This window comes from Corvus kubaryi, unplaced genomic scaffold (assembly GCF_017639235.1).
Source record: "Corvus kubaryi isolate FWS band 111438036 unplaced genomic scaffold, C.kubaryi_AGA036_p1.0 37357, whole genome shotgun sequence".
Lineage (NCBI taxonomy): Eukaryota > Metazoa > Chordata > Aves > Passeriformes > Corvidae > Corvus > Corvus kubaryi.
In genome coordinates, this window is record NW_024581117.1 from 2,921,923 (window position 1) to 2,948,439 (window position 26,517).

At 38.8% G+C, this 26,517-nt stretch overlaps 1 protein-coding gene across 3 annotated transcripts in view; it reads right to left on the minus strand.

Moving 5' to 3' along the window:
* The window catches only part of ERCC6L2 (ERCC excision repair 6 like 2), a 50,567-nt gene that overhangs the window by 20,165 nt on the left and 3,885 nt on the right, over positions 1-26,517 (minus strand). For all 3 annotated transcript variants that reach the window (XM_042033140.1, XM_042033141.1, XM_042033142.1), the window contains exons 3-12: positions 23,109-23,228; positions 21,469-21,662; positions 18,673-18,834; positions 17,279-17,486; positions 15,739-15,879; positions 14,111-14,224; positions 12,561-12,680; positions 2,863-2,934; positions 1,540-1,685; positions 829-924 (exon numbers count right to left, since the gene is read on the minus strand). In XM_042033140.1, the coding sequence (XP_041889074.1) occupies positions 829-924; positions 1,540-1,685; positions 2,863-2,934; positions 12,561-12,680; positions 14,111-14,224; positions 15,739-15,879; positions 17,279-17,486; positions 18,673-18,834; positions 21,469-21,662; positions 23,109-23,228 (1,373 nt within the window). The remainder of the gene's footprint in view (positions 1-828; positions 925-1,539; positions 1,686-2,862; positions 2,935-12,560; positions 12,681-14,110; positions 14,225-15,738; positions 15,880-17,278; positions 17,487-18,672; positions 18,835-21,468; positions 21,663-23,108; positions 23,229-26,517) is intronic.

Genomic DNA, 26,517 nt, shown 5'->3' on the forward strand with positions numbered 1-26,517 from the left:
AATAGACTTTATTCCACAAAATTCACGGGAGGCTAAAATTCATAGTAATGTGATCTTACAAAGATTCTTTAAAGATAGTCCCCAATACATGTTTCTAATGCTAATGTTTCTCTAGAACAGGTGCACATAAAGACATCCTAGAAATCAGAAAGACCCTTAAAACAGAATTACGTAACTCCATGAGATAACAGAAACAAGTTTATTTCTGCTCATGAAAATACGTAAATCCACTGAATTTTGAAGATTTTCAATATTCTTTACTTCAGTTACTCAAAGGTCTTCCTTGGATTCCTAGGGAAATATCCTACAGTCGAAAAGCCTTGAAAGAAAAATCTATATTACTGGAAATACTCCAACACCATAATATCAGAGATGGATGTGAGTGCTTTTAAAAACACCGCAATGGTGAAGCAGAAGAGAAAATAAAGAGCCCTCGTCTTTTAGGGTTTTGGAATTCAAAACATCATCTGAACTATGGTCAACCACAATGTATTCTGTCATGAAAAACACAAGAAAAATGTCATCTACATACACATATTCCAGACATCAAAAAAAGTTACAGTGACCATGGGGAGTTTCTAGTTGAGGGTTTTTTTTGGCTCTCTGCCACAAAAAAGAAATACAGGAAAATAAACTGTAAAATTTAGGGTTATAAATAATCACATCAAAGCTAAAAACTAATTTAGCTGGACCTTTCCTATTGCCTTGTGGATGAATCAGACCATGTAAAAAATTTCTTTCTTCAGGAAAAGTTTCAGCTGAACAATCAGATTACAGAATGAAAGGAAGAGCACAACATGGATCAAATTCTGTATTTTGAGAGTGTACCTATCAATCGCTTGAAGATCATTTGCTGGATTCCATGTAGGATCAAACAGTATAACAACATTGGCACCAACAAAATTAAGACCCAATCCACCAGCCCTAGAAGCATAAAAATGAAAAAACATAACTATATGACAGTCAGAAAAACACTGAAACTAGATCGTTCTGTATTAGGTCCCTATTGGCATACTCTTCCCCAACATAAAAAAAGGAACACTATTAAAGATACTGAAAACAGTGCAGTACAGCTTTGCATTACTGTTGTACTAATAACCACCAAGTACTCAAATAACCACTGCTACAAAATGCAGTTTTCTCATGTAAATATCACATTTTATAGACTGTATGAATAGTTGAGTCCTAACCAACTATTATCAACTTACTCAGTAAAAATCCCTGTTGCTACTTCATTCCCATTAAGTCCTACACAGGCCAACTCCTCTAAATACTATAATTAAACTCATAACCAGTTTTTATGCCAGTTACATTCTGGAAGCAGGAAAATTACAGGTGAAATTTTACTTCCTCTAATCACAGTACATAGTTTTTGACAATAATGCTGTGCAGCTTCCACTAAAATGGTCACAACCTCAGCTAAGTCATACCTGTAAGCATTAACAACTGACACAAGTGTATTTGTATAGTTACAGGGTAACCAATTTACTGAACACTAGACAGACATATTGAAACAAACCACAAGTTAAATTTTCTTACATTGTAGATACAAGACATATGTTAATTTCCTGAATGCTGTTGAACTCTCTTACAATTCTGATTCTATCTTCTGATTTTGTATTTCCATCAAGTCTTCGGTAATCTAGCCCAGATGCCATGCAGTACTGTTCCAGCACATCCAGCAACTGAGTGGAAAAACGAAGAAAAAAAGAAAAGAAAAAGTTAAGTACTTAATACTACCTTTTTAATTAAACATGATTAACAGGGGCCATGTTTATCAAATATATTTTCATTATACCACCCGCTGCAAATGAGACTACATCTTTGCCATTTTCTTATCAACATTCATGATTCTCTTTAGCCATGATTCTACAGCACTCAAGGTGATTAATGTTGGTCTGCTGTGGTCTCAGTCTACCATTCAACCCTGGCTGCCTGTTTCACCTCTAACTGTCACTCAATCCAACTCAATAAGCAGGCAGTCCATTTAAGCAGCTTCCTCCCATCTTAGCAAGTTGCAATTATTTGAAATACAGTAAATGAGCACCACAGCCAGCACTGAGTGCACAGTCAGAGCTCAGGGGCATGGAGTGAAAGAGACCGCAGTAACCAGCAGTCAATCTGGTACTGGACACCATAAAACAGCCTAAGACACACTGAGTACTTTACTACTGCATCTGAACATTAAACTTGCACTCTTTCTTAAAGCCAAAAAAAGAGAGGTATTTAAGACTCTGAACAACCATTCAAATTACTACTTTTTAAAATGCTTTTTAGTACTATCATTACAAATATTTAAATAAAAAGCCCCGATACTATAGAGTGCACTATTTCAGGAAACACATTATTCCCTAACAAGACAATCAAGGAGCAAGCCCCTAAAAAGTAAAATGTACATATATCTCTTGCTCCAATTAGACAGTCTTCAGTTCAAGTCAACTGGTGTAGCAAGAATTGAAGTTTCATTGCTGCTGATGATGATCAAAAGTCAGCAGAATGAGGAAACTTAACAACTTTCAGTGCTAACACAAAGCTTTTATGATATTGCAGTCATACAGTGCTGTGACAGTGCTCTAACTCAAGGCATACCAGCTGAACTCAGGTATCTGCACCTCAAGTAACAGAACAATTTCAAAAAGCTCTAGGGAAGGCAGAAGAGTGTTACACTTGTTTTGCCATCACCATTTTTACCATGAGGTAACATAAGGTTTCAATATGCTTGTGGAGTACAGCACACTGTCCTCATAATTACTTCTCACAGTAGAAGCAACGAGGAAATGTGGTTGACAAGGCATCACTTCAGTGATTCACGATTCAGAACTTACTGCTGCAGTTAATTGATAAAAATCACATGGAGCTCACCTTTGTGGAAAAGGAGAAAAGAAGAACTTTATCCTTATTTTTTCGGAAGTGATTTAAAAGCTGTTGAAGGACCTGTAAATGAACCACAGCAGAAAAATGAAGACATTTTTATCTACAGGTCATCTCATACACACTCATGTTTTCAACCTCCAAACAGGCTACACCATACTTAACTACTTGCAAAGCGAAACAGAACTGTAACAAAAATCATTACTAACATAATAGATGTGCCAAAGGTAATGGAGATGCTGGACCTTCGCATTTTTCTGTGATCCACATGGAAATCCTACTGTGAAAATGTCATCAGACCACTAAGAGGTAAATTCAGAAGCTACTTGTGTCAGTGTACACGCCACAACAAAAAGTTACTCATGTCACCAGCTCAGATTCCAAGTTTCTGCATTTAAAAAATGCACATATTTGTCCTGAAAACTCCGAGGTCTGTTTAAACTTTCTGTCCTCCATCTGAGTTCAGAGCTTCTTGGAACTTGTCTTCTTAAAATAATCAGTGAGACGTATGCCCCTCCCTGCTCCCACTCTCATCTGTTGCTCTGTTTACAGTAGGATCCAGCTTCCCAGACTCTGCACAGACCTTGAAATGCCAATAATCCGCCCACACACAACGTTCTTCTGGTAGGGAAGCAAATAATCCAGAGCCTTGTGTATAATAGTGATACTGTTATTTTCAAAAGAAGCATGTCCACATCTGGCAATGGCAGCTCCAGAGCACTCTGCAGAAGCCATACACAATGGGAAAAGAGGAATTTTCTGTACCATGACTGTAGCTTTTTCCCACTGAGCAGTAAATATTTCTGAAATTTTATTTATTCACTGATAAATACATAAACTGTTCATCAAGAGTGATTTCACTAGAAGCCTAACAAATCTTTGACAATCAAATAATGATGAATGTTTATATTAATGTTACAATTCTGGACAATATCTAGAACATAAAATGGTAATTACATGTCACTTATGAGCTCCGTAGTAAATGTTAGCCAGCCTGTTACAAGTGAAAACAAGGTACAAATGACAGATTTTTTTGCTTCATTTCATTGTACATGAACATACAAACTAGGATTTATTTTACTGGGGGCAAAAAATCCACAACAGGCAATTTAACAAGAGCTATACTACTTATATTTGCATTTTATTTAGCCACATTAAGAAAAGAAACAGAAGTGACATTCTTTTAAACCAGATGGAATTGGCTTCTGTGTTATTGTTGTTATTATTAAAGTACTGGTCAAATAATGAATTTCCTAAAGAAGAATACAAAAATAAATCCATGCAATTTCATCCCCATTGGGAATTTAGGTATTCTGGAGTAAGAAACAACTCTAACAGGGAAAAGCAATGAATGCTTTCGCCCCAAAGAGAAGTAAATCCTAAACTTGCACACCAGAATACTACGCTGTATGTTTTTAGTCCAAACCAGAAATACTTGATCATACTCAAGCAAAAGTAATACCTTCTTTGTAAGAGTCCACATGGATTTAAACATACACCACCCAATTGCTACACATCATGAGTCGTCTGTGATTATATTTTACTTCTTGCTTTTGAGAGTTTTTTTTTTAGAGATGTTCAAGTTAGCTTACAGTATTTTTTAAGCCTTCAAAGCCCGGCCTGCCTGGGTCAGAGTTATGTTTAATGGTAGAGGTTACCGTTCCTTGCAAAGTGCTCCAACAGATTTCCAGTTTTCTACTGAATGATGATATGCCAAGCAAAAATAATTAAATCAATACAACAGTTATTCCTAAGAGATTTGTATTAAGAACAGTATTTCAAAACCCCACAAATGGATGTCTGTAAAAATATTATGCATGCAGTTACAAAAAAAATGAAAAAAAATTATTTCAATGGCCTAGACATTTAATCACCTTTTACACTTAAAAAGCTTATAGAGTCTCCCTGAGACACAATTTTAACAAAACTGTAGAAATAATCCAACAAGGTAGTCTGAATGAGAATTACTGCAGGCTTGTGAAGCTATCCTCACTCATCTTCTTTTCCAAGCAATCTTCAATAGTTTTGTGTGGACAACCTGAAATCATTGTGTTTCAAAAGCAATGAACCACTTGTCCTTATGCTTTGCAGGTCCCCACTATCTTACATCATGACAGAAAAATGGTGGTTTCAAAACAAAGCAGGACACTCCTTTCATTCAGTTCTCATATATTCAACTACTTCTATTTAAAAATCTAAGCATGAAATTCACCTTGTAATAAAATGTGTAAGCAAAACTTGAATTCTGCAGTACAAGTGAAAAGGAGGGGATTATTTCACAAAAAAGCTGAAGCTCACTCAGACCACACCACTGTGTATTACCCACCTCCCACTGTAATACAGACATATTAGTGTTCTCATTATACCATGTTACGTATACCATCAATGATTATGTATGTTGAATATTTGATTGTACAGACTGTTTTCTCTAGGCTCTTGCTGTAATCCAAAATTCAGAACAGAAAACCTGGGGTGGCATGTTAAATGCTACAGCTTGCAAAACACAGAGATGACTGTAGCCACAGCAACAGGTAGGACACAAACACCACATGCAGGCTACTCTTTAACCCTTGCATACAAGCAAATTTACTGGCAGAAGTAATTCACATCCCAAAACAGAATATTTCCCTGTGTGTTTTATCTCTGGTTGGAGAACAGATACTTTAAACAGACAGAACCTTTCCAACTCTTCGAAACAGCTACAGCTGGTTAGCTAATAAACTTCATTAAAAAAACAAAACAACACAGCCCTTGCCCCTCCCCTGAATAAATTTTTTGAAAATTCCACAACTATTCCTTTGCAACTATGCTTATCTACAAAAGAATAATCACCTGTACCAAAATGTCTGTGTAGTCTGTACTGAATTTTAATTTAAAAGACAAAGTAATACTTATGTAGTTTACACTACCAGATGAAAGTTCCAAAATAATGTCACTTAGTTTCCAGAATTTATTTACGAAACAGAAAATGTAAAGTATTACAGTGCAACAAGGCTATTAAAAACATTTTACTATCATTTGTCTGTTATTTCCAAATAAACATGTTAAAAACTGATAAAGCCGTTTTCAAGCTCTAGTACCAGTTGGCTCTTCTGTGATTACTTTCTTACCGTAAGACAACTTTCTAAATTAAATACTTCCTGAAGGATTTTGCTTTCACAGTATAAAATGCAAAATCATCACAAACAGCCTCCATTTTAAAATTTGTAACAGGAAACAAAAAAAGCAAGTCACCACACCAAAAATGTATAAACCAATTTTTGGTTTCATTAAGTCAAAATTAATGGACCCAAACCCCAGATTATTTTCAATGACAGTTACATAACCCACTATCCTCCTTCCAGGCACAAAGATCACTGAATCATACAATGGTTTGGGTTAAAGACCATTTAGTTTCAAACCATGCCACCATGGGGAGGGATGCCACCTACTAGATTCAAAGCCCCATCCTAACTGCCCTTGAGCACTTCCAGGGATGCAGCATCCAGAGCTTCTCTGGGGAACCTGCTCCTGTGCCTCACCACCCTCACAGGAAAGAATTTCTTCCTATTATCTGATCTAAACCTACTCTTTTTCAATTTGAAGCCATTATCCCTTGTCCTACCACTGTAAAAAGTCTCCCTCCAGATTTCTTTACACTTCCTTCACTCAGTAAATGGTAGCAGTAAGGTTACCCAAGAGCTTTCTCTTCTCCAGACTGAGAAACCTCAACTCTCTCAGCCTTTCCTCATGGGAGACGTGTTCCATCCCTCTAATAATCTTCATGGCCCCTCTCTGGACTTGTTCCAACATGTCCATATACTTTTCGTGCTGAGAAAGCTGGACACAGTACACTGCACAAGTGGAGCACAGGAGGAAAATCACCTCCCTTGCCCAGCTGGCGACACCTCCTTTGATGCACTGCACACAGAACACGTTTGGCTTTCTGGGCTGTGAGTGCACATTGTTGGTCATGTCCAGCCTCTCATCCACCAGCACCTCCAAGTCCTTCTCAGCAGGGCTGCTCTCCATCTGTCCATCCCCCAGCATGTGCTGATAGCAGGGCTTGCCCCAGACCAGGTGCAGCACCTTGCACTTGGATTTGCTGAACCTTGGCAATTTCTGTGGGCCCAGTTTCTGAGCTTGTCCAGGTGCCTCTGGATGCCATCCCATCCTTCAGGTGTGTCAACCGCACTGCTCAGCCTGGTGTCACCCGCAAATTTGCTGAGGGTGCACTTGATCCCTTTTATCTATGTCATTAATGAAGATAGTAAAAAAACCTGATCCCAGTATGAATCCTTGAGGGACCCCACTTGTCACTGATGTCCATTGTGACTCTAAGCCGTCGACCACTACCTTCTGGATGTGACGATCCACCCAATTCCTTATCCATGTAACAGGCCACCCATCAAATCCATTACTTTTTGGTTTAGAGAAAAGGACATTATGGAGGACCTTGTCAAAGGTGTTACAGAAGTCCAGACGAACAACACCTATAGCCCTCACCTTGTTCACTGATGAAGTCACTCCAGTTTAGAAGGCCACTAGGTTAGTCAGGCAGGACTTGCCCTTGGTGAAATTGTGATAGTTGTTTCAAATCACATCCCTGTCCTCTATCTATCTTACCACAGCTTCCAGAGGGATCTGTTCCATGATCTTCCTAGGCACAGAGGTGAGGCTGACAGGTTGTCGCGGTACTCCTTTCTCGTTCTTTTTTAAGGACAGGTACAATGTTTCCCTTTTCCAGCCACCTGGGACTTCACCTGACTAATGACTTCTCAAATATTATGGAGACTAGCTTGGCAACTACATTAGCCAGCTCCCTCAGGATTCTGGGATTAATCTCATTGGGTCCCATGGACTTACGTACAATGAGGTTCCTCAGATGTCATAAACCTGATCTTCACTTACAGAGGGAGGATCTTTGTTCCCCCAGTCCACATCCTGCTGTCCACACACTCAAGAGGTGTGAGAAGAGAGGTCACCATTGAAGACTGAGGCAAAATGCTGTTGAGTTCCTCAGCCTTCTCCTCATTCATTGTTGCCAGTTTTCCAGCATTGCTCATCAGGGGAGTACACACTTCTTCCAACTTTACTTTTCTGGCTGACATACCTGTAAAAGCCCTTCTTGTTTTATTTTGCATCCTTTGCCATGTTCAACTCCAGCTTCATCTTAGCCTTCCTCATCCTGTCCCTACACACCTAGCACTATCACCACACAGTTCAGAATATTCTATTTATACTAAGACGTATTTCATGACTGGCACAAAATTCAAGCTCCCCTTAAAAGAAAAAGCAGAGCAATTTCTCTCAAAGTAAGCAATTCTTTCAATAAATTTTATCCTAATTTATGGACTGAAATAGACGCTATAGAATAAAGCAGAATAAATTCTAGAATAAAGCACCATGTACAAAACCATCTGTCATAACTGCAGCACTTGAAAACACACCAGTTCTGTAATTTATGAAGTAAAAAAACCCACCGAACAAGCAGAAACCATCGTAATACTACAAGATCATGATTTCCCACCTTGGAGGAAAGGAAGGGCCATGCTGCTCCGTACCTTTGCCTCCTACTACTTCAGAAGAGTGTTTGACCTGACTTTATTTGAAAGGTCACAGAAAAAATGTTCTGTGAAAGAACTACAGTAATTTTTTCTCTTTTCTTTCTTACTTTTGGGCACCTCATTTACCAAACACATTGAAGAAATATTTTTCCATATAATGAGCACTTCAAGAATGCAAGATTGGAATTTATAATACATCTTCCCACTATACATACAGAGCTTCTTTAAAAAAAAATGGAAACTTTACCCACCAAGGCTCTTCTCAAGAACATGTGCTTATTAAGGATCTGAGTTTGGCGAGCTTGTGGGGTTTTTGCTCCCCCTCTCCCTTTCTTTTTTTTTTGGTGGGGGTGCGTGGTCAGGTTTTGGGGTGGCAGAGGGGTTTGGAGGGAGAGGTTGTGCTTGTGGTTTTTTTGCAATTACCTATGATCTATATTAAGAAATACCTTGAGATACACACCTTAACACCCAGGGCTGCTGCACACAAGCATGAGAAGAGCCTTACTGCCACTAGCCAAGGTTACACCCAATTCACACAGCCACAGTCAGATGTACCCGTGAGAACACGCTGCAGTCTATGCTATCCCAGAAACAACTTAAGACTTACAGCTATGGTTTGGAATAGATTCCCTCCCAACAGGCAGCTCTGAAAGATACAGGCTTTGAAGGCACATAATGTTGCAATCTCTGTATTAACTCAAGCATTTTTGCTTGCCTGTGTTGTTCACTTCTGTGTCAAAAAACACATAATTAAAATGTTCTAAGGCAGTACTGGAGTGAAGTGTGCAATAGCCCCAAGAGGCAAAATCCTTAAAAAAGAAAAATTAATTTTAATCACAGAAGCATTTAGGCTGCAAAAGAACTCCAAGATCGAGTCCAACCTCTGACCAAACACAACCCTGTCAAATAGACCACAGCACTAAGTGCCATGTCCACAGAACACTTTCAGGATGGCAAATTTCCACCACCTCCCTGGGCAGCCAAATCCAATGCCTGACAACCATTTCCATGAAGAAATTCTTCCTGATGTTCAGCCTGAATCTCCACCAACATAGTTTGTGGTGATTTCCTCTCATCCTGTCACTTGTTATCCAGGAGAAGAGACTGATTCTTGTATGTCATGGTTTAGGAATGGTACTCTGCAATTCAGAGCCCCCACCAAGACTCTCCCAAACCAGATGCCACTCTCTTGCTCCCTCCTTCTCTCCTCCTACCACGGCAGGATGCAGTTGAGAACTGAGGCAAAAAAAGTGAAAATCACGGGTTGAGATACGAAGATTTTACTGGAAACAGCAACAAGGTAAGAAAACCTTATTACAGTTTTAATGACAAAAGTACAAGAGAGAGAGTGATTCACATGCAAAAATGCTCATTGCAGGCTCTGAAAAAATGAACAATGCTCCTCCAGCCATGTTTTTGTCAACTGGAAGACACTCTGTTCTTGTTGGAAAACAGAGAGTCTCCTACCCTTGTCCCAGCAATGACAGAGAAATAGTATAGAACAACCACCCCCTGGCCATGCCTGCATCACTCCAGGCGACGCCCCCTCACAGCTACTGCACAAAATTAACTCTGTCCTGGCCAAAATCAGGACAGCATCTTACCACAACCTCATTTCAGGTAGTTGTACAGAGTAATAAGGAGTCTCAGGGAAGACCTTTTCTCCAAGCTAAACAATCCCAGGTCTCTCAGCTGCTCCTCATAAACCTGACGCTCCAGACCCTTCACCAGCTCCGTCACCCTTCTCTGGACACACTCCAGCAGGACCTCAATGTCCTTCCTGCCGTGAAGGGCCCAGAACTGGATACAGCACTCCAGGTGTGGCCTCACCAGCGCCAAGTACAGGGGAAGAATCACTTCCCTGATCCTGCAGGACACAAAATTTCTGATACGAGCCAGGATGCCGCTGGCCTTCTTGGCTACTGGGCACACTACTGGCTCATGTTCAGCCACTGTTGACCAGCACCTCCATGTCCTTTCTCACCAGGCAGCTTTCCAGCCACTCTGCCCCAGCCTGTAGTACTGCAGGGGGCTCTGGTGGCCAAATGTGGATCTGGCATCTGGTCTTGTTGAACCTCACTCATACCATTGGTCTTGGCCCACTGATCCCTCTGCAAAGCGCTCTTACCCTCCAACACATCAACAATCCCACCAAGCTTAACTTTACAAACCTACTCAGAGTGCACTCAATCCCCTCATCCAGATCATCAGTAAAGATATTAAACAGGACTGGCCCCAACACTGAGTCCTGGGAGATACCACTAGTGACTGGATGTCAACTGGATGTGGCACCATCCATCAGCACTCTCTGGGCTTGACTAACCAGCCAGTTTTTTAATCCAGTGAAGGGTGCGCATGTCCAAGCCATGGGCTGCCAGCTTTTCCAGGAATGCCATGGGAAAAAAAAAAACCAAAAAAACAACCAAAAAACCCCCAAAAATGTAAAATAGTAGTGTGAATAATGCCAGGGTAAAATAATCAGTAACAGAACCCCTTCATAAGCAATTCTTCAACTCCTGAATATGATGGATTTGGTTTTCAGAGCTATGTATTGAAAATTTGCTGGTAGCTAATTTGACACCTAAATTCACCTTCTCAAAAATTAAATGTATACAACAAAGTTAACATGCAGGTATTTCACACGTATGTATTCACAGTAAAGAAAGATCTTGCTTACATAGTAACAAACCAGTAAAGTGATAACAGCCGTGACTGCTACAGCAACATAATCCTCCCACTGCCACCAGTCCCAAGAAGAAAATGTTAATACCCAGGTTTATGGAGAGCCAAAATTCTGCATAGCTTCTAACAGCCCCTCCCGCACCATTACTCTCAGCTCAGGAACACTACTAAAACTAGTATAGCTTTCTTTTTAATTAGCTGTATTAGACATATTTTTCATCTGCATTAAACAACACCATCATCATCTACGCTATACGTCATCATTAAAATCTTTTGTTCCTTTCTGAAACCAGAAAGTTTCTGAGGTAAGGAGTTTTATTCACACTGGACACATTTATTTTGGTCATCTTTAGCATGACTACTATTATTTTCACCTAATGTCCAAAGGATTCAAGAAGTCAGTAGGCACTCAGTACATTTTCACCAGTTCCATCCTATTCATGATTGTGTAGGTCCCACTTACATTCATCCTAAGACATTCTTTACAGGCTGGGGAGTCCCAGCCTACTTGGCTGCTTCTGACGCACAGTTACTAAACACCTCTGTGGCCCTTCTCTGAACCATCCTCTAAATCTTCTCAAAGTCTTAACATACGCTTTTTGACAGCAGGGACTACACACAAAATTGAAGGCGTGTGCTGACTTTCTGGCGGGGGAAGCCATGCAGACAGTCAGTGTGATTGGTAATGCAAGCTTTGTTTATTGGCAATACAGAGGCGCTTATAATAGTATTGAGTACAAGCTTATCAGTTCTTTAATTAGTTTAAACTTATAAAAGCGCATTCTTACTTCTACATAATTGGGTTAGATAAAAGACTACATTTGGCAAGCTTCTATTATTTATGTTTTGACTTGAGAGATCAAAAATCTTCCTCCCTTCTCATGGTCAGTATATCTTATCAGCACAGGACTGTACCTCCTAAAAACTCCCTTTTGGTTCTTAGGCCTGTTTCTCACACAGGCATTTTCTCATGGAGGCTTTTTCTCATGCAGGCTTTTGCTTGCAGGCCTTTGCCTGCACAGCTCTTCTATTGACCTTGTTTTATCAATAATCCATGTCCCTGATCCTCTAACCATTCTCCAACAGGTGTGCACAAACCACTAAGCCCACAATAATTTTGTTTTGCTTCCTTTTCTTTGCCAAATATTTCTGACTGTCACTGGATACCATGGTTTCATGAAACAATAATTATGTTGACTGTAAGGGTCATTTCCATGCCCACCATTAAACATGTGAAGCTAAAATCTCAAAAAATCCAAGCATCACAGATACACTTACCCCGTCTTTGCCCAAATGCATACTGATCCATGACAGGAGATACCTGCTGTTGTATGACCAGTCATAAACAGAATGATTAAAACCCCCACAACTATCAGGTGTACATTTTCTTACATCCATATAATATAGGCCAAATCTATTACTGTTAATAATATTTATTTTTCTTCTAAGGAATGGGTTTACCTTCATTTTTCCACTGTATTTTGGATCTGAAATTGTTTCAAAGGCTGCATCTTTGCTTAACTGCACAAAATCTGGAAAACTGGAAAACACCTGGCTGCAAACTCGTTTGATATGTGCTTCCTGGAAGAAAAGCAGAAAGATTGAACAGGTATTAAAAATCAGAACTATATTAAGCCATACAAGGAGTTAAACAGGATGAAACGTGATCTGCCAAAGTATCTCAAGCAGAGTTATGTGGTTTTTAAATTAGTTCACTACAAAACTGCTGGATAAAACATATCCCATGTGTTTTGCTTTGTTTCATTTAAAAACAAAAGAGATTCCTAATCTGAAATCATGGATTGTATTCAAAATTTCTTCTCTTGACCAGAACTGTCAGTTTCAAAAAATTCTGCTGCCTTGAGGTTTGCATTAGCCAACAGTTGTGTACCAACAATTCTCTTGACTCTCTGGAATAACAAGCCAGTATGGGAATTACATATTGCTCCACAAAAATAATAACTGTTCAGCAAATGCACCTAAGCTGTTCAAAAGCCACATAAAGCTCCACTGCTAAATTTAGCTCTGAACTTAAACGTAACCTCACACTTCAAGTCCACTTTTCCAGAGAGAAAGAAAAGATCACATCTCTCACTTAAGAATAACACATGTCATTACCATCAATACTAAAGGTTAGAAACACTATAAAGTAGCACTTTATTTAGTAGATGTTGGCAAAACTAATAATTATGCATGACACAAAAGATAGTAAGTCACTGAATACTTGTATTCTCTTATTTCAGAGGTTATTTAAATACCAAATGTTATAAAACTACATATGCAATACACAAAAAAGCCCACTGAAAACATCTGGGTATATGCTGTGTATAAGGCCCTGGAAACCAAAATTAACATTTCCAAAAAAGCAAAACTGCTTGAATGGAACAAACTTTCAAAATTACCTAGGACATTCTGATTTCTCTTCCTTGATAGCTTCTAAGAGAAAGTGCCAACATCCCTAAATCCCTTTCCTCATTCCTGGATCTTAAGGCTCACACAAGCTTTTCTAAAAACTGCCCTTTGTGGGTCTTGTTACTAGCCACAGTAACAAGATAAATTGATATTGATCTTTCATTGACCAATTTCTTCTAAAACATGTTTCTCATTATTTAAACAAACTCAGCTCTTAATGAAAGTACTAGAGAAAAAAAATTCTAATTAGCTATTATTTATTTATTTACTTGCACAAAGACATTCTTCTTATAGGTACTCTTCATAAATGTAACAAAAATGGCACCATTAGAAATCATTAAAAACTACTCTCCCTCCTATCTCTCCAATGTTTTATAAACCTTATTTTCAGGTATGCATCAACTAAATGAACATGTTCTTTTGTATAATGTCTTTATAAGGTATGCATTCTGTGTAATTGAATGCAAAAGGAATTTCACAAAATGTCTTAGTTGCAGTTAGTTAAGACTTAAAAAGGAGGCCAGCAGCAATTTTCATTCAAGACTCTTCATCCCATTCATTTTCCACAAGTCCATTTTTTAGATACTTCTGAAACTAACCTGCAGCTTGCTAGTGTTGTCTGTCTGCAGCAGTGCAGCATGATTTGCAACCTTCTGTAGGATCATTAGGTAACTGAAGCGCAATGACTTAATTGTTTCACCATGTGCATTTACCTACAAAAAAAATCAGTTTATGCAAACAAATACCCCTGAAAATAAGTAATAATCTCAAATAAATGCTATTCTTATCAGGTTTAATGCATTAACAATCCTTAGTACCATAACTGATCCCCAAGAGATGTGTAGTGTATTTCTGATAAAAATGAAGCAAGTTTTGTTTTTCCTGCAGCTTTATGACCCTATTAATAGACACATTTTCTCAATAAGAAAAAACCCCTACATCTACGTTCATTGTTTGCTAAACATTTCAGATAGTCACTTCTACAGATATCACATGGAGATAACCAAGAGCTCTTCAGTAAACAAAAAGGTAACTTCACAACTGATTAAATCAAGTCAGAGCAGTTTGAACGACTTCTTTCTTTCAACTGCTAACTTTACTATTCTCTCCAGAAAATCCCTAGAAAGCTTTATAAACACCTCAAATAACATAATTCAAGCTTCAGGCATTCTACAATGCAACAGCAGCTATCTCAACAGCTATTTTCCTGATTATGGTTGGCTGGTGTGATCAGTATTTGTTTTTCTTTGCCTTCTCAAGTTACTAAATGTCACAGTTAACCCTGGAATAAGACAGTCCATAAAAGCACTCAACTATCTTCAGGCCTGCCTACTGCCCTTTGTGAATCAAGTTCAACAGCATTTCTTTTTTTCTACAAAACATCACTAGAAACAAAAGCCTGCAAAGAGGGCTAGTATCCATGGAATATTAAACAAGACTGATAAGGGGATTGTTCATAAAAAAAGATGCAGGAGACTGAAAAACCTGTATCATTTGGAAAAAAACTCAAAACACTACACAAGAATCAGAGTAGGCCAGAAAGATAAAAGGGAGAAACAAACATGTGACATATGCTTCCAAATGTTTAAAAGATGTGCTTAATCTGAGCCTACTGAGTGATACAGGCAAAACAAATACAAAGCTAGACTAATCAAGCATTAAAGAAGTCCAGAGAGGATTGAAGAAATCTGCAAAGCTGTTACTCGTGGATAAAGTTCAGCTTGTGCTCTGTGGCTGCTATTGCAGTTCTCCCCTCAGTGAAACAAGGCAAAGTGAATGTTTAATGGCACAGAAAGGCACAACTGCAGTTAGAACACAACAAACTGCCCAGGTAACCTGCCGAGTTCAGGGCGCCTCCCATTTGCAGCTTCTGCATAAACTGCCCGAGTCACCTGGGAGCAGCATGCCTGACACATACTGAATATCTCAATGCAGTACCCTTGCCAATTCCAACTAAATCACAGGTGCATTTATTAATACAAAAGATCCAGAATTTAGTGCATAGATAACAACCAACTGCTCAGTGCCTGCAAAGCAACTTTGCAGTAATCCCAAAGTGCCTAACTCCATCATGCTGGTAACGCAGCTCCCCATGTTTCCAGTCGGAATTTCCCAAACGGATGGCCTACACGTAGGCAAACATTTCAATCAGCTCTTCATCAGCAGTGAGTCTCTCAGGAAATTCAGAAGACTATGATCTAAAATACAAACAGTGCCAAGTTCTTACTTTGTAACAACAGTTCTTCCTTTTCCGGCCACTGTTGCAGCTACAGGGCTCTCCTGCTCTTAACACCAAGGTTACATCATCTGTCTCTAGCACAGCCTGGTACACTGCTTTCTGGAATTCAGTTAAGGAACAAAACACCATCTGTCAAAAAGAAAACCCAAGTAACACTATCATGTGCAGCACACAATGAAAGGCAAAAAAGCACTGCATCAAAAAACACAAATCACAGGTCCCTGAAAATAAAGCAGAAATAAATACTATACCTGCTCAAATAGTTATAGGAAATTATTCCACCACCAAAAGAAAAAAAAAATGTGGATCTTGACACCAAAAAAACATGAACTGTAGCCAAAATGTATGCATACTTGTTTTATTCCATCTCAAAATTCTACAAAGAATATCAACATCATGCTACAAGAACCTCCTGTTATTTTGCTCAAGACCTTTCATAATGGCTTTTGTGAAGGAATAGGAAGAGAAAGGAAAATTGAGAGAAATAAATGCATAATTTTAATTACAGATTTCTCTCTGTTTTGCAAGGTGCTTAATCTGCCCTTTCTTTCCCCTTTTCAGGCACTAGCTGTCATAGGGCACTACCACAAGCAGGACAAACAGAATAAACAATGAGAAGGCAAGGACCTACACAGTGCTATGGCCAAAACTCTGATCCCTCTTTTTAGAGACCATGGGTGGCATCTCCATGACATCTTTAGTCTTAAGCAGCAGGAGACAGAAATCTGAAGATCATTCCCTAACCTATGCTATCCACATAGTAGTAGCAGCACCATGCTGAGCTATAATAATACAGCAGTAACTTGAACATATACTCACATTAACAAGATAATAAAAAGAATAAAACCTGCTAGATTCAGAAAAGCGACTGACTGATGTTTGTGTTAATCTTTCCTTCAGAAGACAGCCTAGATGACATTATTATAAACTAAGGATGAAGAATAAATACCAGATTTTGAAAACAAAACCAGCTGCAAACTTACGTATTTGTCTGCTTAGAAGAAAAGATTTAGCAGAACTCTAAGATATATTAAAAAAGTATTATCACTTCATATAGTATTTACAATTGCATCAGATGAACACCATTATGTCTGAGTTTTTTCTTTTATTTATGGATTGAAAATGAGGGATTTAAAAGCATACTGTTCCAAACACAAAGTGTCAAGCTGCAAATTCAGAAGTTTTACATAGAATTTCAAGAAATTTACATACATTGCTTTGGGCTTGCCCAGCCCAGATAAGGACAAAAACACACATAAAACAGATGTGTAAATCACTAGTCAGAAGACTAGCTGAGCATTTTCATGCTTGATTAACTCCATTTCCATGTGCAATCATAGTAATTATGTGAACAAAGCACACTACTGCAAGTGCACTTTTTCTATGGCTACGGATTCTTCTTAAGTTAATAAGACGAAGAGAAAACCATAAACTGCAGACATGATGAAAGAGAAAAAATACAACAAGAAAACAAAAAAGAAGAGATATGTTCATTAATATTGTATTTGAAATGTGAAGGCACTCTTACTCTGTCTTCCTTTTTTGGCAACTGATCACTGATAAGCGCTTTGGTACGTCTCAGAAACCAGCCAGACATTTTTCTTGCTAGCTTCACCATGGCCTTACGACCTGTTGCTAGCTCCCTTTTAGTTGCAGTGTGCCTCTGGCCATGCTCCACCGGATCAGAGAATTTCTTCTTGAAATGTTCTCTGCTACCTAAAAGTCCTGGTACAGCCCTATTGAAAAACAAAAGGGGATGGGGGATTGATTCACTGATTTAAAGTATACCATAAGTTGTTTTTATTTTCTGGCTAACAGCAAGAAATCTTAAAGTAGCAGTCACTAGAGAAACTACTACAAGTTTTAAGTACAAAGAGAAACATGTATACTATTTTCAGAGCTGCCATTTTTCATCTGTTTTCTGTGATTCTCAAATGCTAAGAGATAGCCCCTAGGATTAGGGCTGCAATCTCAAGAAAGAAGTTTAGCAGAACAACAGAAATCACAAATATACAGAACCTCTGAACTACAAGGCTGCTAGTGCTCAGGAGCCTAAACTGGAAGCTAATCAGTCATGTTTTCAATTTTTACTACTTTTATTAAATCAGAATATGCAGATATTACAATTAACTAAATGAAATCTTGAGAAACCCAATAGTAAAAAGAATTTAGTAATTGTTGGCAGCACTACACATTGGAATAATTTACTAACAACATCAGCATAGTTTTAATGGATGAGATGCAACACTAAGCTTAAAATATTCTTCCTGCTATTTCTGTTCTGTATATCCTTATATTTAAAATATGTATGCTCTGTTCCTCCTCTGCAAAGCATTCCCAGAAGGTTTAGATTTGTATCTATGGTCAGTTGCACTTCTCCTTGACCATTAAATGTTTTTCTGGACACGACTGTTACTTTTCAAATATGTGCACTTGTGCATTTTGAAAAAAAGCAAAACATTATTACTTTCATCCTCCAAGTAGGACAGAATGACCTGCACATACCGGAAAGAGCAAAGGCACTATGTTGGTCAAGGTTGTGTAATGATTCCCTATCTGCTGGGCAAAGGACAGATGAAAAAAAAAATGAGTGTCCTTAGGAAAAAGAAAAGAAACAAAAAAAAAGGCAATGTGGGCAGTGGGGGAAGAATAATTTTAACTACTTCCCAAATTCCCCAAAGAAACCAGATGGGATGAACTCCAAATGTAACTGCAAAATACCAGGAGCTTACCTTCCCAGATGTGTTAGAATAAACACAGTTATATTCTCAGAAATAAGCAGGTGTTTTGAGGTTGAAGGGGTTTTTTTTTGTTGTTGTTTTTTTATAACACAGATGGGTCCATATCATCCAGCCCTGCCCCACCCCCACTGCACAGTTAACATGAAGAGGTGTTTAAGCATAAAAAAAATATTTTATTTACCAGTCCATAACACACCAAAGCTCCTTCATATTGTTTTGAAGAATGGTTCCAGTAAGACCTATGCGAACACTGCATTTTAATGACTTCATGGTTTGAGTTATTTGCGCCTTTGGATTCTTGATTCTGTGTGCTTCGTCCACTATCACAGCAGACCACTCTATACTGCACATCAAAAAAAAAATTTCATTAATTTGCATTATTTGTCCCATCATCCCACATACATATAAAAAGTGAAGTCAGCCACACAAGTAGCTGTGATTGCTTTATAACACACTATCACTTTTTGATTTCCCTGTTTTTTTGTATTATATTACTCCATTTCTTTATATTGTTTGTTTAGTAAATTCAATTAGTATAGTTCACCATAATGGCTAAACTACATCACCAAATAAATGAGCTACTGTTAACTGTATCAAATGCTTTCTGTGAAGAAAGCAGCTTTCAATCTGTGGACTAATGAATCCAGCACATCTCACTAAAATTAACCCCACTCATAATTAAGATTTACAAAAAATAAGTAAGTCTCTGAAGGTAAACTACTGAAATATGCTTAACATAGGTATGCTTCATTTTCCCAACAAAAATTATCCAGTGCAAATACCAGTGAACTGAAAACATTTCAAACTGCATACTTTCTACAAGAAAGTATCACCCAAGAATATCCATACAAAACCAGTATAGCAGAGGAATTTTAATATTTTGTGATTGTGACTAGAAGGAACACCACTACAAGCAGTGACCAAGAGATATTTTGCAGCCAATTCAACAACAAAACTTACAGGCAGGATGACCTGTATACTGTGATGATAATAATAAAAATAGTCTTCAAGTCCCCAGAAAGAGATCTACTAACTTTATGAGTTCACTTTATATATATGAATATTTCAGAACACAACCATATCCTGTCTGATAATGCTGCAAAAAGCTGGAACAGACATGTTTTGAGATGTTTAGTAGAAAGTATGTTTCCTGAGCAAAATGCATTTGGTTCACTAATGAAGGCTGATCTTGCGGCATTTTTGACACCCACTAAATAAATTCATTCATATTCAAGTTCCTACATTCCCAAAATATGCTAAAAACTGGCGTTTCTGAAAAAAGTCTAACAGACGTTCATATGCTAGCTCCTTTCACTTAAATCTCTCATACTGATTTACATGCATAACTGAGCATATGCATTCTTATCCCTGATAGCTCATTATTTATTATTACTAACTATTTTTGAGGCCAATCCATCACTGTAGTTAAGCAAGACACAAAGGTTCTTCCGGTGTTGAGCTCATAGGCCCATCCAGTCACATGCTCTGTAGAAACAGTTTGGTAAATCTGCATGCTGAGGAATGTATTTGCAGGCAGTCACACATCAGATTTGCTCCACACATGCATTTATTTCCTGACCACAGTCTACTCCATGATCAAGCATGAAGAATTCCTCAGAAAGAACACAAATAGTTAGGGAGCTGATAACAGAACTGCTTTATGCTTCTATCTGTACTTCTCAGACCTCAGCACAGAGATGAAGATCTTAACTGTTTTGGTGATGGATTTCCAAACAACTAGGATACTCTCTGGGGCCTGGACCTTTCCTAACACCTGAAATGCCAGGATCGGCAGATCCACTTTTATCAGCCACTGAGGGCAGGCTGCTATTACCAGCCATTGACACAACTTGTACCCTACTTCCAAGATGACATAAGGGAAAAGAACCTTTAGGATAGGATGAGAAATGCATGGGTTTAAATCTCAAAGTTTTTAGGGCTCAATAATTTCATCAAGTTGGTGAAAAGTGCAAACAACAAGGAAAATACCTTTTTGAACGTTTGCTAAAAATTCCAGGTGATTGTTCACCTTACACTGTACTGAAAGACAGAAATACCTTCTTTGTATCTTTTAGCTGTCATCAGTTTTCCAGCAGGCAATTCCTGCATCTTTCAGAGAACATTTCATAGGTGTGCTACCAGCAAAGACTGGTTTTATGGGAACTATTCAAACCCTTACTGCTACCACATGTCCCATGACAAAGACAGTTGTATTGGGTCTGGCTGAGATGAAGCTGATTTTCCCGTAGCAGCCCTCACAGGCCTGTGCTTTGTGTCCATAGCTGGAAAGGTGTTGATAACACACCAGTGCTTTGGCTACTGCTGAGCAGCACTGGCAGAACACCAGTGCTCTCTCTCAACATTCACCCACATCAGCAGACTGGGAACGGGCAAGATCCTGGGAGGGGGCACAACTCGGCCAGCTGACCTAAACTGACCAAAGGGATAACTCATTCCATATGACATCAGCTCAGGTATAAAAGCTATGGAAAGGAAGAGGAATGGGGCATTTTTTTATTTACAGTGTTTGCCTTCCAGAGCAACTGCTATGTGTGCTGAACCCCTGCTTCCTGGGAAGTGGCGGCTCAACACTGCTAGCTGACAGGAAGCAGAAAATAAACCATTTTTTTTCCCTCTTCGCTTGTGCACACCTAAACTTTTGCTTTTGCTTTTGTAAACTGCCTTATCTCAGCTAAAGAGTTTTTTTTTTCCTTAATTTCTCTTTCCTGTTCAGCTGGGAAGGGGAGTGATAGAGTGGCTTGGTAGCCACCTGGTGTCCAGCCAAGGTCAACCCATCAGAAATATACATGTTAAATTCAGTAGCACAGGATAAATTCAATAGTACAGGGAATCTTCTCTGCAGCACAGTGGATCAATGGATTTAACAGTAAATACATTACAGAGAAAAAGTTCTTGAAAAGAACAATGCACAATTAGTTAAAATTCGGTGCATACAAAAACGCATTAAAGCCATTACCTGTTAAATTCATCCAAATACAGGCGAAGTATTTCATATGTTGTAAGAGCAACTTCGTATTTCCCTTGCTTGATGCGACTCATGTCATCGTCTTTTTTACTGCCATGTAAGACAGCCACCTTAAAGTATCCCCATGTGTCTAACTCATCCTTCCAGTTGTACAGCACTGAAAGAGGGGCCACTATGAGGAAAGTCTGCAAACAAATACATATTGTAATATTACTTGAGAAATGTAATACAGCAATTTCTCAATAACAGAAGTCAAGATCTTGACTGTTCTACTGCTCTGAGCAGTTTGACTGTTTAATTCTGCCATTTCAAAGCATGTATGGAAAATATCTAAAATCAATATAAATTCAAAAGTAATCAGTTTACTCTGAGTATATATATAATACAGCATAAAAATACTGTAATACTAAAATTAAATAAACAGCACTACTTACTCAAATTATACTCTAACAACTGCAGTAAGATGTGAAACACTACCACTTTGCTTTGTTATAGCATCTGTATATCACAAAATGTTTTACAAATGGAGAAAACAAAAGGATGAAGAGGGGAAGCAGCTTCCTCAAATCCACAAGTCTAGTCATCATGTGACTTGAAAACAGAGCCCTGAAAAGGGTTAAAAAAATTAGGACAGCACACATGATTCACTTAATATCACAGAACAATAAAATCAGTGAGGTTGGAAGTGACCTTGGGACATTTTCAGTCCTACTTTATAGTCAAAGCAGTGGCAACACTGACTTCAAACCCAGGCTTTCCGAATTGAGGTCTTCAAAACCCCGTAAGGATGGATGGGGTCTACAAGCTCTCTGTGACCTGCTCCAACATTATATGTCCTCAAAGTGGACATTCTTCCCTTATTCTTAGTCAGAAGCATTCCTGTTTCTTTGCACATGAAGTGCTATCCCTTTACCCCTTCCTCTCAGCCTGTATTTCCTGAGGAACACGTATCCGTTATTCACAGAGCTACAGTCATACGACCCATCATGCCGGTCAAATTTTCTAATTACTCCAGTAAAATAAAAATAACAATGGAAAATAGAAATCACATGGTTTCTGTAATGGATTAAAATGATCTTCAGATTTATCTTATTCACACAGAACTTTTACATGTATCTTTTATGTGCTGTCACTGTATTTGATTACCTAGATTATCAGTCAGACTTACCTCCGACATTATGACAGCCAATGAAGAAAATACAGGAGGTCACAAGGCTATTAGCAATACATATTCTAAATATATGGATTTGTCCTAATTAAATACCCTGTTATTATAGATATATATGCTTTTTTTACTTTAAAAATATCATCACACAACACTAATTTTCTACTCACTGACATGGGCTTTTCAATGTACTCTAGCCACAAATCTAACCCAGACACCTCAAAATTTTTTCCATTAGTGCAGATGAACAGTAGTAACAAATTAGACAATAACAACTAGAGCGAGAAGGCTCTATGACAGTCTGGAAAACTGAAGACTTCCCAAGCACTTAGGAAAGGCAAGAAATCCTACTTCAGCAGCTGAATTTTAAAAATTAATGTACATAAACTCCTAGAACTAACAGACAAACAAATCCAAGTACTGCCTTTTATCAAAATCCTTAAGCCAGTATCACTAAAAGTTGTACCTTCTTGGGGTTACAATCTGAGCCCTTTTTCATTGTCCTTAGTAAAAATTCCGGCATATTATTTTCAATATCCTCACGCGTTCCCTTTTTGTGCAACACTGCAGCCAAAAATGAAATGACCTTGAGAAAGAAAACAATTCTCAGTGACTATGCAGAACAAGCAATTGAATTAATTCCACAAGAAATAAACATTTAGGACAAAATCCTGGACAGGACTTAGTAAGGTGGTTTGGTTTGGTGGGGGGAGATTTTTTGGGGGGGGGGGGCGAGGAGGGGGGTAATTGTTTTAAATAAATCTGATTTTAAACTGGGACCCCTCCCTCCGTTGGATTCCCAAGAATTCCTTGAATTAATGTTAAGGACAGTTAATTGCTCTATCTCACTCTTACATTCTCTAAGTGGAAAAGTCATAAAAATATACAAGAGACAGTATGAACGAGCCAGGAAAAAACAGAGATGACGCCTGCATTGCAACTCTCCTTTTCAGGGTACTTGAATCTCAGATGAGAAAACAGAAGGAATAGACATCCTCTAACTATCCTCTCAATATTATTTCTGCAAAAGGAAGAAGAGGCTTATCCTAGAGGTTTGTTTTTTACTAATATGCCTTTTTCTGTATGTTTCATTCCTTCAAATTCCTGTTGTTAACATCAAAACCATTTTCTTTCTATTGTGCTATATTCTCCCATCTGCCTGAAACCAGTCAAGTTGATTATGAGAAGATATTTATTACAATACACCACAGCAAGGACAAACATCCCAGCACAGGCTATTCCAAACTGCTCCTATCATAATCCAAAACAGGAAAATCCATCATATGGATGGCCACCGAGTGAAAGAGAGGTATGTAGAATAAAAGTAACCCAAACAATTTTATACATAATATCTCATAAACTGAGGTTGAGGTGAACTGCCAGTTTGCACATGTTGTTTAACTAATGACCTTTACTTTTTTTTTTAATCCTTTGAGAATTAGAATCAAATTCAACTAAACAATAAATCTCCCTGTCTCTTCCACATTCTCCATTCTTGGAAGAATTTGCATCACAAATTTCTAAGAGTAGCAAAGGCAGTGAAACAGCAAGTCATTACCAGAAACCTTTGGCTCTTCCAGATAAAGCAAGAAGCAACCTAAATGCCTTGATAGGAAACTATTTTACTGTGATCACACTAAGAAACAACATTATTCTATTTACCTTCACTTAAACTTCAGCTTGATATGAAAGAGCCATATGGTCAGGCCATTTAATGCAAAAACCAGTTCAGAAGTACAAAGAACACTAAAATTCAAAGGATTTCTAGAAATGTCTATCTCATGAATCATCCTCTAATTCAGAAACAGTAAGGTTCAGCCAACTGACAAGCATAAGACAACTTTCTTCTAAGACTGTATCAGTTACTCAATGAAATTTAAATTTATTTTTTCATATGTACTAACCTTTTCTAAACAAGTGAATTCTTCCATTTTACTTCACATCCACTGAACTGCCTTTCCCATACTGAACTTGAACATTATCACTGTGTTTTATAAAAAATACACAAGATCACAGAATCATAAAATGGTAAGGGTTAGGAACAAACCTTAAAGATCCCCTAGTTCCAATCCCTGCAATGGGCAAGGATGCCATTCACTAGACCAGGTTGTTCAGGCCCCTATCCAACGTGGCCTTCAACACAAACGTTACTGGAAGGCTGCAGTGAGGTCCCCCCAGAGCTTTCTCTTCTCCAGGCTGAACTGCCCCAAAGCTCTCTGCCTGTCTTCATAGGAGAGGTGCTCCATCCCTTGGGAACACCTTGTGGCCTCCTCCGGACCCACTCCAACAGGTCCATATCCTTCCTGTGCTGGGGACCCCAGAGCTGGATGTAGTGTTCGGGAGGGGTGGGAAGGGGGGGGTCTCAGAAGGGCAGAGCAGAGGGGCAGAAACACCTCCCTTGACCTGCTGGACATGTTGCTTTGGATGCACCCCTAGGCTGCAAGTGCACCCTGCTGGCTCATGTCCAGCTCTTCACCCACAAGAATCCTCAAGTCCCTCTTCGCAGGGCTGCTCTCTACAACTTCTCCCAATTTATACTCATGTCTGCATACCCAGGCCCCAGCCCAGGTGCAACAGAGTTGTTGCACTTGGACTTGCTGAACTTCATTAAGTCCTCATGGGCCCAGTTCTCAAGCTTGTCCAGGTCCTTTTGGATTGCATCCCGTCCTTCTGTTGTGTCAACAGCACTGCTCAGATTTGTGTCATCTGCAAACTTGCTGAGGGTGCACTCAGTGCCACCGTCTGTGCCATTGAGGAAGACTGCAGAGCAGTGGTCCCAAAACAGAGCCTGAGGGACATCACTCATCACCAGCCTCCACCTCAACACAGAGCCATTGACCACAACTCTCTGGCTGCAGCTAGCCAGCCAGCCAATTCCTTATCCATTGAACTGTCCATCCATCAAATCCACCCACGTCCAGTTTGGAGGTAAGATGTCATGTGGGACTGCATCAAAGGCCCTACAGAAGTAGATGACATCTGTCAATCTTCCCATATTGACCATTACCATCACTCCATCATATAAGGCCACCAGAGCACTCAGGCATGAGTTTGCTGGCTGCCTCAGATCAGTCTCCTCAACCGTTCTTTTCTGACCTATGTACTTACAGAATCCCTTCACATATTATGTTATTCACATAGGATATTCTTTGAAATCTCTGCCTTTCTTCTGAAAACTTGACACAGACTAAAAGAAATAGCCATCAGATATGAATTCCACATATCCACTGTCACTGTGTGATAAATGTGCCTAGACAACCAGCTGAGATTCAAGACACACAAGATGCAAGCAAGACAACTAAATTTAGCTCCTCTCTGCTGAGTTTACTATTATCTTATATATATATTTCTTTCTACATAAAATCAGATTATTTGCAGTTCTGAGTAGAAACAGTCTTCCATAACTACGGAGTTAGTTCTTCAACTACCAGGGGCAAGAAACATGACCATGCTTAAAATGAATGTAGTTTAGTTTTAACAAGCATCTGTTAACAGAGCATCATCAGATACATATATATATAAACCCATGATACACCTCTAAATGCTCTATAAAGAGTTTTGACAGTTTAGTTTACCCACTGCTCTTGTTAAGCTTGCTACAAGAGAACACTTTTTTGCACTGAAAGGCATCTGTCAACATTCTCCTCCATGGAAGGGCAATAGATACCTGCCATATACCTGGCAGTGAAGAAATGAGCTTGCATTGGACACATGGAGAAAGGGAAAAGAGAGTAGAACAAAGACTATCCCCCACAGAACTCAAGCTGCTAACTTTAAACCAGACAGACTACAGAGAATTTCCACACATAAAAACACCGTAATTATAATAAAACAAGAAAGAAAAAAACAAGAAAGAAAAAAACAAGAAAGAAAAA